This window comes from Vigna unguiculata, chromosome 9 (assembly GCF_004118075.2).
Source record: "Vigna unguiculata cultivar IT97K-499-35 chromosome 9, ASM411807v1, whole genome shotgun sequence".
Classification (NCBI taxonomy): domain Eukaryota; kingdom Viridiplantae; phylum Streptophyta; class Magnoliopsida; order Fabales; family Fabaceae; genus Vigna; species Vigna unguiculata.
This window is the reverse complement of record NC_040287.1, coordinates 29,207,003-29,224,200: the sequence shown is the minus strand read 5'-3', so window position 1 is coordinate 29,224,200 and position 17,198 is coordinate 29,207,003. Positions and strand designations below refer to the sequence as shown.

At 35.0% G+C, this 17,198-nt stretch overlaps 1 protein-coding gene across 1 annotated transcript; it reads left to right on the top strand.

The window, feature by feature from the left end:
* The first annotated feature begins 11,567 nt into the window (after nucleotides 1-11,567).
* On the top strand, nucleotides 11,568-16,188 carry LOC114162701 (probable LRR receptor-like serine/threonine-protein kinase IRK). Its single transcript, XM_028046659.1, has 2 exons — nucleotides 11,568-13,682; nucleotides 14,444-16,188. The coding sequence occupies exons 1-2, from the start codon at nucleotides 12,196-12,198 to the stop codon at nucleotides 15,891-15,893; spliced, it is 2,937 nt and encodes a 978-aa protein (XP_027902460.1). The 5' UTR covers nucleotides 11,568-12,195; the 3' UTR covers nucleotides 15,894-16,188.
* Nucleotides 16,189-17,198: the final 1,010 nt, after the last annotated feature.

Here is a 17,198-nt window from a genome sequence, read left to right as displayed (position 1 = left end):
CCGTGTAAGGATTCACCAATACACACAATAGCTACTTAAAGCTGTCACTGTGAGATTCTCTTTCACTTTCGTTTTGGAATTCGCAAAATTTTTATTTATTCAAAGCACCCTTAAGACTTTCGTCGTTTACTGCTTCGTCCTTTTGCCATCATCATCCTCTTCCATTGACATTCTTCGGGATCTGTCTCTCTTCCTCTCCACCTAAGACATTTACTACGTTGTTCCTGCAACAAACAGTTCTATTAGCGAATCAAACCAAACTAACAAACATCAGTTTTAATTGCAATTGTTAATGTTTATCTGTGGAATGATCATGTTTGAATTCCCATAATAATATCAGCATGCATGTGGCACATAGAGTATGTTGAAGAGGGTGTTTTGTTGGCACCAAAAATTCACATGATGAGTACCTGCTCCCATGGCAGAAGCAACTGAAGAAATGAAAAAATGTAGAATTTAGTTGCGTGTCGTATTGTGTTGGTTTCAGAATAAGAGCCACAGCGCGTTGGAGTCAACCACAGAGTACGACCATATGCATCCATTGACTTAGAATTATTTTAACTAATTTAGTTATAAACCCAAATAATGAATATATGAATGAAGAACTTACTTTTTCTTTGTTTTAATTTTATTTATTTATTTTAAATAATGATAAATGATGAATGAGTTTTGAAGTATTTTATGATTGAGATGTAAAATGTTTATAATAAATTTATTGGAAATGAAAAAAGATATTATTATATTTTAACCCAATTAATGATAAGTATCTCTAAATGGAACTCACCTATCTTGTATTTTCTGTTTGGAAGATGACGATTTTCTTGTTAAATAGCATACATGTGTTATGTGGGAAGGAAAGGCAAAAAAGTAACTTTGTAATTTGTTTTCTTTTTCATTATGTACTTATCTGTTTAAAAATTACTCTTGGTATTTTCTATAGATGTTTTTAAATTTATGTTTCTTTTATAAATTTTGAATAAAATTATCTAAAAATCATTCTTTAAATTATAAACTCAAGTATTAATTATACTTTTAAGTATAATACAAATAATATTACTTGATAACACATTAGTAGAAATAAATTTACTCCTTTCAAAAAGCAAGTTCTTACATAATAAAATTAATATCGGTTCAAAAATTTAATTCCATAAATCAAAATAAAAAAATGAATTTATTAAATCAAACTTATAAGTAATTCTTCGATTATTGATTTATAAATGTGTCTTGTGACTAGTAATATTCTGAATATTAGATCAACGCAAATATTTGAGAATTATTTTACCTTTTTTTTTAATTTTTCCTTATTTATTAATAATAAAAGAAAATAAAGGTCCATCTATTTTTGTGTTTTTTTTTTCAAGAATTATAATCACAGGTCAAAGTGAATGTAGATTACATGGGAGGTGAAATGGTTATCACTATAGGGAAAATGTATTGATATAAAAGTTTGGATATTTAACTTTTAGTGTTTTTAATTTTAAAAATTTGATGTTTTCAATCACAATATTTTATTGATAATAATGCAAGTGGTAAAAATGCATTTTGTATTTGATATTGAATTTGGATTGTAATTTGTGGATATATAAGACGTATTAGTGTTACTATATCAAGAAGAATATTTAATTAATTGTTTTCGATTATGTCCAAATGTTACGAGAGAAGTTTGTTTAGATAAATCAACTTTAGTCTTAGTGTGTGTTTTAACATGTTTGTGAAGTCGAGAAAAAATTCTCTTAATCAATCTTAATCACATAATAATTGATTACTCTTAATCTAGATGCACTTTTAATCAACTTCAAAAGATGAATGTAAATCATATAAATTTGAATTGATTAAGGCACTTATATAATCGATTAATCCATTAAGTTTTTTTTTAAAAAATAGCTAAGGCATATTAATCGATTAAGTCACTAATATAACTAATTAATATTGACATGTACTTAGGTTTCTTTAAATCTTGCATCTTCTCTCATTTCATTTTAACACTTTGATATCCTAAAATAAAAAATAAAAAAACTTGTGTTAGAGAGTCTTGAGCATTCTATCTTTTCAGAAAACATTTTTATTCAAGAAGATAAAAGACTGAAGGGCTTTTCTTTTGGCTATATGTGAAATTGTAATATCTTCACAAATTAGACAAATTCGTTTCTATGTATTTTCTATATAATCATCCATTTGTATTGTTCTCACATTGTTAGTGATAGGATATGGTAATTGTGAGTGGCATTACCTTTGTTTGTAAATCTTGAAGTGTATTTCAAGTTCTTGTAGGTTTTATATAAGTGAATATTATTATCATAACTTTTGTTATTCTAGTAGAAATTTTAGCTAAGGTTGCTATAATCTGGATGTAGATTCTTTAAAATCAACCAGTATAAAAATTGTGTCTTTTGTTTTTCTTTCATATGAAAGTTTATTTCTTAGTGATTGATTAAGTATTTTAATCTGCATCATCATCTACCTTGTTAATTGATTAAATAAGTTCCCATTCCCTTCTTGCTTGTGAAAGATTAGAGTGCATTTATTGTGTTGAATAAGTAACTTATTTGAAAGTATTTCAGTCTTCTTGAAATTTAAGTTCCCTTTTATTAGATTAAAAAATGTGTTAATGTGTTTAAAGGGGTGACAATGTGGGTTTGGCTTGACGGGTCGACCCGTAACAAAACATGGGACATTCAAAATTGCACTTGCGTATATTGGTTACTTTCCTATTAGACTTCTACATGAACATTCAAAATTCTTGTATGAGTGAAAAAGACAAGTGATATGCATTTTTTAATGTGCTAAAATTTGAAGAATGCATCGTATACGTCAAAGTACGAATATGAATATGATAAAAATTTTGAATTATCAATTTATCATTAAACTCTCCAAAGTTTTTGCTTAATTCTTGTGAATTTATTAAAGTTTTCCAATTTGTTGAACATTGAAAGCTTTATCATAAGATTGTTTTTTTTAAATGGCCATCCGGCGGACCATAACTTATGTGGGCGTGTCGGACTCTTCAGACTGCATTTTCAACATGGGATGGACCAGTCTGACTCGTATTTTGCGGGACAAGTGCGATGCAAACCTAAACAAGCCAACCCAACCCGTATTTACATCCCTATTTTTGGAGTTACTAGTTTTGTAAGAAAACAAATATTTTAATTGATTAAAAACACAAATTAATTACTTAAACATTTTAAAATCTCATAATTTTACTATTTTAAGCTATCAAAATAATATTTAATCTATTAAAACATGTTCTAGTAGACTAAAAGTCCATAACAAGGCATTAGCTTATATTAAAACAAATTTCAATCCATTAAAAGTGAGAGTTTTAAATCATTTTTAAACATTGAAACCTGTACAAGATAGAAAACATATTTAAGAGTTACTTTACCATAATAAAGACTTTAACATCATACATTGTGAATACCTTTATATATGTTTTATTTTCATTTTGTACTACAACTTGTACTAATGATATTGTTTCTTTTTCTAATTTCTTTTGTATATTTGATTTTGACTAGGATAAGGGTGTTGATTGTGATAAAGTGGTGGTAAATTTTTTTATTGGATTCAATAGTTTGCTACATGTGTTTTAGTTTCTTGTTTTATTTGGAGAAAATGTAATGAATTAGTGTGACTATAGGATGAGTAGATAATTGGAGATAGCTCCTTATAAATCTATATAAATATGTATTTTCAATTGATATTTTGTTAATTACATATTTAGTATTTTTTTTTAAATATAAAAACTCTTCATCTTGTATCACAAATTTTTGTAAAACTTGTTTTGTCAACCTTGATTAACTTAAAGAACCCTTATTATTACATCTCAACTTATATTTCTAACAAGTACCATGTTGTGTGATTGAGGTGTAATTTGCAATGAGATAAGATAAACTCTTTTTTCTCTTTCTCACTTCTCAACTCTTTAAAAAAAAATTTTTACTCATAATTTAAATTATAACGATAATTACAATGTAAAAATATACTGTTTTTTATTCAAATAATTTTTTAATATTGATTTAAGAAAATATTATGTATATTTTTAAGAAAAATTATTTATGTCAATAAAATAAAATATTTCATATTTTTTCTAATACTAGTTTGTATGATAATATAAATATAAATAATATTATTTATATTAATTAGTAACTATTTAAATATCTTTAAGATACTAGTTAAAACATTCTTCAAGCGTTTCAACTATTTTATTAATCTCAAAATAAAGGTTACTACTATACATAATAGTTTGAAATATATATTTTTTACTAACGGAGAATTAAATAGCTTTTTATAGTAAAAGAATGTTTTATTAAATATGTATCAATCCATATGCATTAACCTTAAATATTTAATATAGTGTGTGGTGGGACAAAAATAAATTGGAAAAAGTGAGTGAAAAGAAGAAAATTGAAGGAAAGAAACTACAACATAAATATTTATAATTGATAGATTTCTTCATCCATGCGGGCCTATTGGTGGTGTATCTGGCTGGACTTAACTTCAGGCTGTGGTGGGCTAGGTGGCTGGGCCTACTATCACTACAAGTAACTCTAATTTATTTTATAATATTATATGTAATAATGAGATGAAAAATATTCTTGAAATCTCAATTAAATTAATAAAAAAAAAAGTAAGACCTTGTACTACTTAAATTTTGAATTAATTCGACAACGTCTTAATAAAATTGATCTAAAGTAATCCAGATTCTTAATGAAAAACTTCCAAATTTTACTAATCGAGTTGGTGTGTGTTTGGATTAAAAAAAAATGAATAATTATTAAACATAAATCATCATTTAGTAATCTCTAAAAGGGAAATAGCAGGAAATAAAAATAAACAATAAATTTGAATTTTATTTATCTGATAAATGGGAATCTGAGTTGGTACTGTAGTTGCCGGGTGAGAAAGAGCAAGAAAAGACTGTGTTTACCAAATGAAATTTAAGAAAGCATGAAAAGATCTGTCTCTCTTACATTTCTGAGCACTGCTCCACCACCTTTCTCTCTTTTCTTTAATTGCACCACCAACCATTGCCACCTACTTCTCTTTATTGCCTTTCTTTTTCCTTCTTCCCAACTCAACTAACTTTCTCTTTACAAAATGCCCTTCTTCTTTTCCTATATTACTCCATCCACACAACACTACTTTTTCACATTATTAACTTCAACTCTTCTTCCACTGCTTAACCACGATTCTTTAGCTTCTTTACATTTTCCCTCTTTCATTTATGTTACTCTTTCAGTTTTCTCCTGGTAGTTGTCATAATACTAATTATCATTATTATTAATGTAGAGTTTCAGAGGAGAGAGAAAAGAAAAGCATTTATTATGATTGTGAACAGATTACGTTCAAGGGGAATGCATGCAAGATTATATAGAGACCTGCAGAGGCATAACAGAAGGAAACAGATTAACTGAAACATAGTAGTTAGAATAACCACTAACTATGCTAACTAACAGAACCTAACTATGCTAACACGCCCCTCTTAAACTGAGGGTGGAGAGCGTAACGAGAGAACCCGAAGTTTACTACGAAACAAGGAGAAAGAAGACCCGGAAACAGGTTTGGTGAAAACATCAGCTATTTGAAATCTTGCTGGTATGTGATTGACTATCAGTTGGCGTTTTTGAACCACATCTCGGACAAAGTGAACATCCATTGCAAAGTGTTTAGTTTTGGAATGCATAATTGGATTAGCAGTGAGAAGAACAGATCCAAGGTTATCGGAATAGAATACTGGAGTTGAATGTGAGAGTTTTAGCTCATGAAGAAGGGTATTCAGCCAAGAGATTTCTGTGGTGATAGAGGCAATACTACGTGATTCAGCTTCAGTGCTGCTCCTGGAGACTGTTTTCTGCTTTTTGGAGGACCACGAAACTATGTTGTCCCCAAGATAGACACAATACCCTGTTATGGATTTCCTATCATCTATGTCAACCCCTCAATCAACATCGGCGAAACCATGAATGGATTGGTTGGTGGAGGAAGTAAATCGAATACCAAAAGCACGTGTGCCTGCAACGTATCGAAGAAGCCTTTTTACTGCTTTCCAGTGGTGGATTTGAGGATTATGCATGTATTGAGAAACTTTGTTGACAGTGTACGTAATGTCTGGACGGGTGAAAGTTAAATATTGGAGAGCACCAACAATTTGACGATACAAGGTTGGGTCGTGAAAGGCTGTAGAACCATCTGCGGTGAGTTTAAGAGACGTCACCATGGGAGTGGGTTGTGGTTTGGCTTCTGTCATGTTGACTTTGTGTAACAATTCTTGGACATATTTGTCTTGATGGAGAATAAGCGACCCATCTGAGTTCCACTGCGTTTCAATGCCAAGAAAGTAGTGTAGTTTCCTAAGATCTTTCAAGGCGAAGGTATGACTAAGAATGGAGATCAAAGACCTAATATCAGTAGAAGAAGACCCTGTAATTAGGATATCATCAACATATATAAGAATAATGACAGAGGTAGTATGAGTGGCATGAACGAATAGTGAGGGATCAGAAATAGTAGCTTTAAAACTAAGGTTAATAAGTGTGCTACTTAGCTTATGGTGCCAAGCACGTGGTGCTTGTTTTAAGCCATAAATGGCTTTGTTGGGACGACAAACTTTCGTAGATGAGGTAGTGAAACCGTACGGCTGTTGCATATAGACCAGCTCTTGAAGATCACCGTTTAAAAAGGCATTATTTACATCAAGTTGGTGTACTGACCACTTATGAGAAATAGCAAGGGTTACGACGGTTCGAATCAGTGGCGTAACTTGGACTAAAAATATAGGGGGGCCAAATTAGATTTGTTATATATAATTTTTCCTTAGAAGAAAAACTATTCATTTTTTTCTCTTCATTTCCTCTCCTTCATTATATTGTAAGTAGCATATCACGTACTAATGGATTTTTAAATTCATTATATGTAATTCTGAGAACTTTAGAGATTTATTTTATATTGTCTTAAATTCTTGGTTCTTATTAAATTTCTCAAGTTTAGTTAACGTAAATGCATCTCTTTTTAATCTTTATCACAAACCTTCCTCTTTGAAAACAAAAAGAATCAATTTTTTTTACTTTTTATCATAATCTTTCTAATATAAATTTATCACCTCTCACCTATTTAGAAAAAAATAAAATTTATATTCACAAATCACAATTATCACAATGCAAAACATAACAAAACTCATACTACTTTAATTAAATAAATAACCCGGTATAAATTCAAAACTTAAAAAAAAAGAACTTACCATAGGTAACGAAAAACACAAAATCCATAAATTTCATAATTAAGGGTTATAATAATTTAGGAAAAATTATAAGTAGGATTCATACCAATTTCATAAAAGAATCCCTAAAATCATAATTAGGGTTTATATTAATTTGGGATAAACTTAATTTGGAAGAAACATCCTAAAAAGAATCATAAACTAACATACATAAATCATAATAAGATACTAACATTTGATTTATGAGAGATAATGCAAAAATGTATACATCAATCTCAATTTATGTGTTGTCAATCTCTATTTCCCGATCTATCTCTTTGTATTTATCTCTTTTCACACACTTTTATGATAATTTACATAGTAAAAATATCTTATAGTCAGAAAAAAAACCCTAATCTCTTTTATAAATTAATGTCTCTATTAAAATTTATTATTTTATCTTTTATTATAATTTTTCAGAATATAATCTTAATATAAATAATATATAATATAATTTTAAAAAATATATAAATATATATAAAAAAAATTCAAAAAAAAAAAATGGGGGAGCCGTGGCTCCCCCTGGTCATCGCCTAGTTCCGCCATTGGTTCGAATAGTAACTGGACGAACCACGGGGCTAAACGTATCAAAGTAGTTAACGCCTTCTATTTGATCAAATCCACGAGCTACAAGACGAGCTTTTCATCGTTGCAGGGAGCCATCGGGATTGTACTTGTTTTTGAATATCCACTTGCAAGTGATGATGTGAGCATCAGAAGGTGGATCTACGAGAGTCCATGTGTTGTTTTTAATGAGTGCATCATATTCAACATCCATAGCTTTCTTCCATTCAGGATCGTCAATGGCGGTTTTGGGATTGACAGGAACGAAATCACTAATAGTGGTTGTCCAAACTTTGGGTTTGAAGACACCAGACTTGGCTCTTGTTTGCATGGGGTGCATGTTGATGGTTGACGCTGGAGCTGCATTAGAAATATTAGGAGAGGAAATGGTAGGGGAAGATGACATCATAGATTCAGAGGAAGATGCAGTATTGTGTGTGGCAGAGGGCGTGACAGTAGGTGATTGAGGTGTATTTGTGATTGTAGGTGATTGAGGTGCATGTGTGATCGTGGGTGCATGAGGTTCAGAAAGTAAAAATAAAGGCTGTGATGATATAGAGGCAGGTATGGAGGAACCATTAGGTTCAAACAAGTTGGATTTTGTTTTATAAGGAAACTCATCTTCTTTAAACAAGACATTACGTGAGACATATATTTTTCCATTAGGATGAAGACAAAGGTAACCTTTTTGATTTACAGCATAACCAAGAAAAAGACAAATGTGAGATTTAAAGTCAAACTTGTATTCATTATAAGGTCTAAGCAAAGGAAAACATGCGCAACCAAAAACACGAAGTAAATTGTATGTTGAAGGATTATTATAAAGAATAGTATGTGGTGTTTAATGATGCAAGATAGATGTTGGGAGATTATTTATAATGAAAACAGCAGCTTTGAAAGCATAACTCCAATATTTTAAAGGTAAGGATGCATGAGCAAGTAAACTTAAACCAGTCTCTACAATATGCCGATGCTTTCATTCCACAACACCGTTTTGTTGATGTGTATGAGGACAGGTATATCTGTGATGAATACCAAACAAGGCAAGAGTTTTATCGAAGGAAATAAACTCACGAGCATTATCACTTTGTATGTTTTTGATTTTATGTCCTAATTGGTTTTCAACAAGAAGTTTAAATTTGAGAAAGATATCTAACGCTTGAGACTTAGCATGCATAAGATAGAGCCACGTAAATTTTGAACATGCATCAACAAATGAAATATAATATCGATGATCATCTATAGAGTTTTCATGGGCAAGGCCCCAGATATCAATAAAAATCATTTCAAGAGGTTTCGTATATTGAGTATTAGACACATGATATGGTAGTTGATGTATCTTGGCAACAACACATGAGTCACAAAAAAAAGAATTCATTTTTACACCAATATTAGAAGCGTAAAGGGCACGTTTTACAGCGTTGAGAGCTGCATGCCCCATTCTGGCATGCCAAACATCCAGAGGAATAGTTGAAGAAGATCCCGTAGTAGTGTGTTGAACGGTTGGTGGTGCAGACCTTTGCAAAGTCGGAAAAACGTAGATGCGTTCCTTAAGGGTTCCTTGGAGTAGAATCTCCTTGGTTACCTGATTTTTAACAGTGCAATAAGTAGGATAGAATTCAAAGAAAACATGATTATCTTTTGCAAATTGAGAAACACTAATAAGATTCTTGGTTATGTGAGGAACATGTAAAAGTTTATTCAAAACAAAGGAAGATGAATTTGAAAGAGACGAAAGAGATGCAGAACCAATGTGGGTTATGGATAAACCTGTTCCATTTCCTAATTTTACTTGATCAGCACCATTATAGTTTGATTTAGATGTATAATGTGTAGAATCATTCGTAACATGGTGAGAAGCACCACTGGGTACCTAACGAATCAGGCATGGATGAAATGGTGGAAAATTGATCAGAGATATCAGTATTGGAAGACAAAACCTGGGTGTTGTTGGTTTGTACAGATGATTGTATTTCTTGATTGAATCTGTGCCAGCAATCCATAGCAGTATGTCCACCCTTGAAACATATTTGGCATTGAGGCCGATTGTTGGACAACTGTTGATACTGAGAGGGAATCGAGTTCGATCTAGACGATTGTCGACCAAAGGGAGGACGTCCACCGCGATTTGAATTTGATCTTGAACGTGCACGACCACGATCATAGGACCTGCCACGATTTGAAGAATTCCAAGAAATGGTGGTGGAATGCAACTGCGGTGATGAGTCGACTTGTCGATGCCTTTCCAACCTTTCCTCTTGATCAAGAAGTAAAGCCTCGATCTCTTCGACGGTATAAGGTTCATGGCGCGAGAGAATAGTGGTGACAAAGGGATCATATTCTTCAGACAACCCATCAGGAATATGTTCAATGTGTTCTTCCTCTGAAACAGAGACACCTGCAGCACAGAGAGAGTCAACAATTTTCTTTATCTCGAGAATGTAGACGGAGATGGAGCGTTCTTTCTTGGCGCTCTTGAGTTGAGTTCTGAGCTTTTTAATTTTTGCTCGTGATTGACTGGCATAGTAGATCTGGAGTTTCTGCCATACTTCGTAGGATGTGTTTAATCCAACCATTTTCATGAGTAATGGGGAAGACATTGACGAGAGTAGCCATGCAACAATTAGGCGATCTTGCTGGTGATAATGCACGTATTGAGGATTTATGATATCACTGGCTCGTGACTCTTCGTTGAGATACTTGGGCGGGGCTTCTTTGCCTTCAAGATATTTGAGGAATCTAAGACCATCAATGGTGGCCATAACCTGATGCTGCCAAACCATGAAATTGTGTTCATCGAGTTTGACGCTGACGGGAGTGGTGAACAAATGCGGAGTAGGCGTATGCATTGTGGAGGAAGAGGACTGGGAATTCCCAGTAGGCGAAGACATTGCGGAAGCGAAAAAAAAAATATGCTCTAGATACCATGTAGAGTTTCAAAGGAGAGAGAAAAGAAAATCATTTATTATGATTGTGAACAGATTACGTTCAAGGGGAATGCATGCAAGGTTATATAGAGACCTGCAGAGACATAACAGAAGGAAACAGATTAACTGAAACATAATAGTTAGAATAACCAATAACTATGCTGACTAACAGAACCTAACTATGCTAACAATTAATAATAGCATGTGTCAAGTTCATTCCTTTACAATATGAAATAACCATGTATTTAATTATGGTTTCTCATTTTTAAAGCTATTGAAGAGAGAGAAAATTCAGGAATACGTACCCACTTAAGCTTTGACAGTGGTCAGAGTGTGAAGATCTTGAATGAAATTATTTAAGAAGCAAAAGAAATTACATAATTGAGACAAGTAAAAAAACAGTATGCATTGATGCAATCACGTGTAGCGTTTTTGGAGATAGTAACTGAAAGAAAGATTGTTGTCAATACAAGTAGCAATATTCCTTTCTGCACACAAAGGTGTAAAGGAAAAAACAAAGTAATATCTCTGTTTTCCACCAACGATTTCTAATTCTAAAAGAAAATCATGGCCAAGTGACATCTTTAACACTTTTTATTTAAGAAAAAAATTAAATTAAAGACAAGGGCAGTGTCGGAAAATGGAAAGCCAGGTCAGCCTCCATGTCAAAAGCATACCAGAGTATGATGACATGGCAAACACGTAGGACCGGAACCTCGGCATGGTATGCCACGTGGCTTTGTCGTAATTTATTTTCCTATCTACCACAGGGGACCCTTTTTGCCGTTAATAAAAACTGAATATTACTTATGTGTGTGGACTGTGTGTGGAAGCAGAGAGAGACACTACAGAGAGAGAAAAAAACAGAGAGAGAGAGAGTGTGAGAGACGTTACTTTGACGCCGGCGAGAAACTTCCGCTCACACTCGCCGGAAAATCCATTTTCCGTTTCTGCTTTGTAACTCTTCAGTTGAACTCCATATACTCTGTTCCCACATTTCACTGTTTCTGGATCGAGTCTTCTGCTACACTCGCTGCTGATTTTTTCGTCTGCTCTGCTTTGTTTCACTCTGAAGCTTCCCTAGAGGAAAAAAGTACCTTACTTGCGAAGTGGGGTTTAGGATTCGGTGTGCAGTCTTTGTCTTCAGTGACCGTTCCTTATTTCAGTTACTTTTTTTTTTTTTGTTATTCGATACGTTTCCATTAATTCCCTCAGTCACAAATGCCACTGCGGCGTTGTGTTCCGCCCCATTCCTTTTTTTCTCCCTAACTCAAGTCTAGCCGTTACTGAAATAAAAAAGGTTGCTTTTTCTTTTTTCTTTTTGTTTTGGTTAGAGCTTAATCTGAAGTTGGGTTTTGGGATTTGATTGTCTTATCCAAATTCGGAGGCTTTGGCCCTCTTTACTTGTTTTCCCCAGCTCAATTTCACATGGGCGTTTAGGGCTCTAAAATGCGAGCGTTGTTTTCGAGCATGAGAGGTTTTCTTTTTCTTGTGTGGTTGTTGGAGGTGGTTTTTGTGGCGGTGACGGCGGTGAACCCCTCTCTGAACGACGACGTTTTGGGGCTGATTGTGTTCAAAGCTGACATACGAGATCCGAAGGGGAAGCTTGCGTCTTGGAGTGAGGACGATGAGAGTGCGTGTGGGGGTGGTTGGGTTGGGGTGAAGTGCAACCCTAGATCCAACAGAGTGGTGGAGGTTAACCTTGATGGGTTTTCTCTATCTGGGAGAATAGGTCGAGGGTTGCAAAGGTTGCAGTTTCTAAGGAAGCTTTCTCTGGCGAACAACAACCTCACTGGGGGAATAAACTCCAACATTGCACGAATAGATAGCCTTAGGGTCATTGACTTGAGTGGCAACAGTCTCTCAGGGGAGGTGTCTGAGGATGTTTTCCGACAATGTGGGTCTCTCAGGGCTGTTTCCTTGGCCAGGAACAGGTTTTCTGGGTCCATTCCCTCTACTTTGGGGGAGTGTTCTGCTCTTGCTGCTATTGACCTTTCTAATAACCAGTTTTCTGGTTCTGTCCCCTCTGGGATTTGGTCTTTGAGTGCCCTTAGGTCCCTGGATTTGTCTGATAACTTGTTGGAGGGAGAGATTTCTAAGGGGGTTGAGGCCATGAAGAATTTAAGGAGTGTTAGCTTGGCTAGGAATCGGTTGACTGGGAATGTTCCTGCTGGGTTTGGGAGCTGTTCGCTTTTGAGGTCCATTGATTTGGGGAATAATTCATTTTCTGGCAGTATTCCTGGTGATTTCAAGGAACTTACGCTGTGTGGTTACCTTAGTTTACGAGGGAATGCTTTTTCTGGAGAGCTTCCTGAGTGGATTGGGGAGATGAGAGGTCTTGAGACGTTGGACCTTTCAAACAATGCACTTACTGGTCGGATTCCAAACTCTGTTGGAAATCTTCAGTCATTGAAGATGTTGAATTTTTCTGGGAATGGTATCACTGGTAGTCTGCCTGAGTCTATGGTTAATTGCACGAAACTTTTGGTGTTGGATGTCAGCCGAAATTCGATGTCCGGGGGGCTTCCATTGTGGATTTTCAAGTCAGATTTGGGCAAGGTTTTGCTGTCGGAAAATGGAGCAAGTGGTAGCAAGAAAAGCCCTTTGATTTCCTTGGCCGAAGTTGCAGTTCAAAGTCTTGAAGTTTTGGATTTGTCTCACAATGCATTTTCTGGTGAAATCACATCTGCCATTGGAGGTTTAAGCAGCTTGCATGTTTTGAATTTATCATATAACTCTCTTACGGGTCCTATACCAGCTGCAATTGGTGAGTTGAAAACATGTTCTAGTCTTGACTTGAGCTATAATAATCTAAATGGAAGTATACCTTGGCAAATAGGAGGAGCTGTGTCATTGAAAGAACTGGTACTGAAAAAGAACTTCCTAAGTGGGAAAATTCCAACGTCAATTGAGAACTGCTCTTTGCTAACCACACTGTAAGTTCCTTTTCCCTGACCCATCTTTCATTTAGGCGTTTCATACACGTGCTTGTATTTACAGTAGGTATGCAAGTGCTGCTCTCATAATTTTCATCAAACGGAATTAACTTATCTGCATGCTGTATATTTGGTGAAAGGTGCTTATCTCACGTTATTATACTCTTTAATGCATATAAACTCAAGCCAACCTGTTTGTTCATTGTTCATATGCACTTGATGGAAGCTTTTCTTTGTTTATTATCATTTATTTATTCCATGTTGTATTGAAATGTGTTGCCTATCATAATACATTCCAGACAACCGGAAGTCTTGGCCTCGATTTAATCTGGGATGGAGTTTTGGTATTTTATCTTAATCTTGCACAATAAGCAGCAACAACTTGGTTAAGTTCATTTGTACTTCTAAACTTTTGTATGCCCAGCACAGTAGGGAAACTCAAAAAGGTTGAAGAAATTATGTCAATAATTTATATTTGTGGAATGGACGGTCATTGTGACATGAATGATTTGCTATATTTCTTTCTTGGAACATAAATATCTGTTACTATTGTGCGGCCTTAAAGTTTATAGCACTACACTTTCATGCATTGTTGTTTTTTTCTTAATTATAATAGTAGCTATTGTGTAGGTTTTGTAGTCCTGATTAATTTTTAAAAAACATACAGTAAGATGAGATCCAACTGCTCCTTTTTATATTGTTCTGACTTCCCTGGTTCTGCTTTGTTTTCTTTACCCTTTCTCTTTTGGTACGTTGTGTAGGACCCTGTCCCAGAACTGGCTGAGTGGCCCTATACCTGCAGCAGTTGCAAAACTTACCAACCTGCAAACTGTGGACTTATCTTACAACAACCTTACTGGAAACCTTCCTAAGCAACTGGCCAACCTTGCCAATCTTCTTTCCTTCAATTTATCTCACAACAACCTTCAGGGTGAACTGCCGGCCTGTAGTTTTTTCAACACCATTTCGCCAACTTCTGTTTCTGGCAATCCATCACTTTGTGGCGCTGCAGTAAACAAATCATGTCCTGCTGTGCTTCCAAAGCCTATTGTTCTAAATCCCAACACTTCTACTGACGTTAGCCCAGGTGCATTGCCTCAAACCTCGGGTCACAAAAGAATCATTCTCAGCATTTCGGCACTCATTGCCATTGGTGCAGCTGCTGTCATTGTCATTGGTGTTATTAGCATCACTGTTCTCAACCTCCGTGTTCGCTCCTCCACGTCTAGAGATGCAGCTGCCCTCACATTTTCTGCAGGAGATGAATACAGCCGTTCCCCTACTACAGATGCCAACTCTGGCAAGCTTGTCATGTTTTCTGGTGAGCCTGATTTCAGTTCTGGTGCGCATGCTTTGCTTAATAAGGACTGTGAGCTTGGGCGTGGAGGATTTGGTGCAGTGTACCAAACGGTTCTTAGAGATGGGCATTCAGTTGCAATAAAGAAGCTCACTGTATCAAGCCTTGTGAAGTCTCAAGAAGACTTTGAAAGAGAAGTGAAGAAGTTAGGCAAAATCAGACACCAAAACCTCGTGGAACTGGAGGGTTATTATTGGACACCATCGCTGCAGCTTCTTATATATGAATACGTCTCTGGTGGTAGTCTGTACAAGCATCTCCATGAAGGATCTGGTGGAAACTTCCTCTCATGGAATGAGAGGTTTAATGTGATTCTGGGAACCGCCAAGGCCTTGGCACACTTGCACCATTCCAACATTATTCACTATAACATAAAGTCAACCAATGTCCTTCTGGACAGTTATGGTGAACCAAAGATAGGAGACTTTGGCCTCGCAAGGCTGCTACCGATGCTTGACCGATATGTCTTGAGCAGCAAAATCCAGAGTGCGCTCGGGTACATGGCACCGGAATTTGCCTGCAAAACAGTGAAGATCACTGAGAAGTGTGATGTATACGGGTTTGGTATCCTGGTTTTGGAGATTGTTACAGGGAAGAGGCCAGTGGAATACATGGAGGATGATGTGGTGGTACTTTGTGACATGGTGAGAGGCGCTTTGGAGGAAGGTAGGGTGGAGGAATGCATTGATGAGAGGCTCCAAGGGAAATTCCCAGCAGAAGAAGCCATTCCTGTAATGAAGCTAGGCTTAATATGTACTTCTCAAGTGCCATCTAACAGGCCTGACATGGGAGAGGTAGTTAACATATTGGAGCTCATTAGATGTCCCTCTGAAGGACAAGAAGAATTGGGATGAATTAACTTGCTGTTTTCTTTATTAGTAGGATAGACAATGGGTTATCCGGGGAAGAAGAATCCGGTTTTATTTATTGAAGAGAGAGAGAGAGAGAAAATATTTGTTGCAAAATGTTTACTTTCCATTGTAATTTTTCCTTCTTAGTCTCTAGTTGTTTGTTTTAAGATTTCTCTTTGTTATGCTGCTACACCTAGGATGCCGGATTCCTTTTCACCGGGTTCCATTTTGGACCCCCCCTGAAAATTGTTGCTCAATTACTCATCTTTCATATTCTAGTTTGTTTGTTTCGGTGTCACATTTATTGTTCAGACAGCTTTTTGCTTTTCCAGGTCTAGGAATGACCATATATCTTTTGTTCGTACGCTTTTGGCTTGTGCATAGAGAGCATGCTCTATAACACATACATACACATACATATAGTATCTCTTTTTTATGTCTTTTTATTCCTCTTGTGAAGGGAAATGCAGGAAAAAAGTTAATGGCATCTAATAATTTGAGCTGTGATAGTGTGTTGTCTAGGTTAAAGTTGTGTAAATGAATTGAAGAGGTCAACTTGACAAGAGAAATATTGTCATGGGAGAAAAAGAAAATGAAACACAACACTTTTTTGCCTCTAGTTTGACATTGATCTTGCACTGATTTCGTGTTAGAATGATGTGGTTGTTGGGCTAAAATGAATTTGACAGATGGAACTGTGGAATAAAATAAAGTGCAAATTTAGAAGTCAAAAGTGGTGAACAGAGCCTCGGGACTCCATAGATTCTTAGCACTCATTTTGAAGGAAATGTTTATTTGAAATGTAACGAGAACAGTGCATATAATGGAATGCCAGCATTGCATATGCATATAATGGAATGGGGAAAAAAGAGTGTATGCAGAGAGCACGCCTGACCTATAAAGATCACGACGAAATAGTAAATCTCTGTTATTGGATTATACAATATTACCAGATATGATGCTGTCGGAATAGAAGCTCACTTTTCGGTGTTATATTGCTTCCCATGTTCTTTGCTTTTTCTTTTTTCCAATTACTCTTCTATTCTAAGTACTTTTCATAATTGTGTGTCTATATATATCTTTAGTGGTTTATAATATATTTGAACGTGCAATTTACTTTATTTAGTCTTAATATTGTTCTAGTTGATTGCATAATTTAGTACCTGACGGGCTGTATCAACTGAGAATGTGAATAAATATTGTAATTTTAATCGCAAAGTTGGTACTATGATGAATGATTTAATCTAATTTTAAATACCAAAACAATCTAATTTTATATGTAAGTTTCTGAGTATTTGTTTCTTCTCT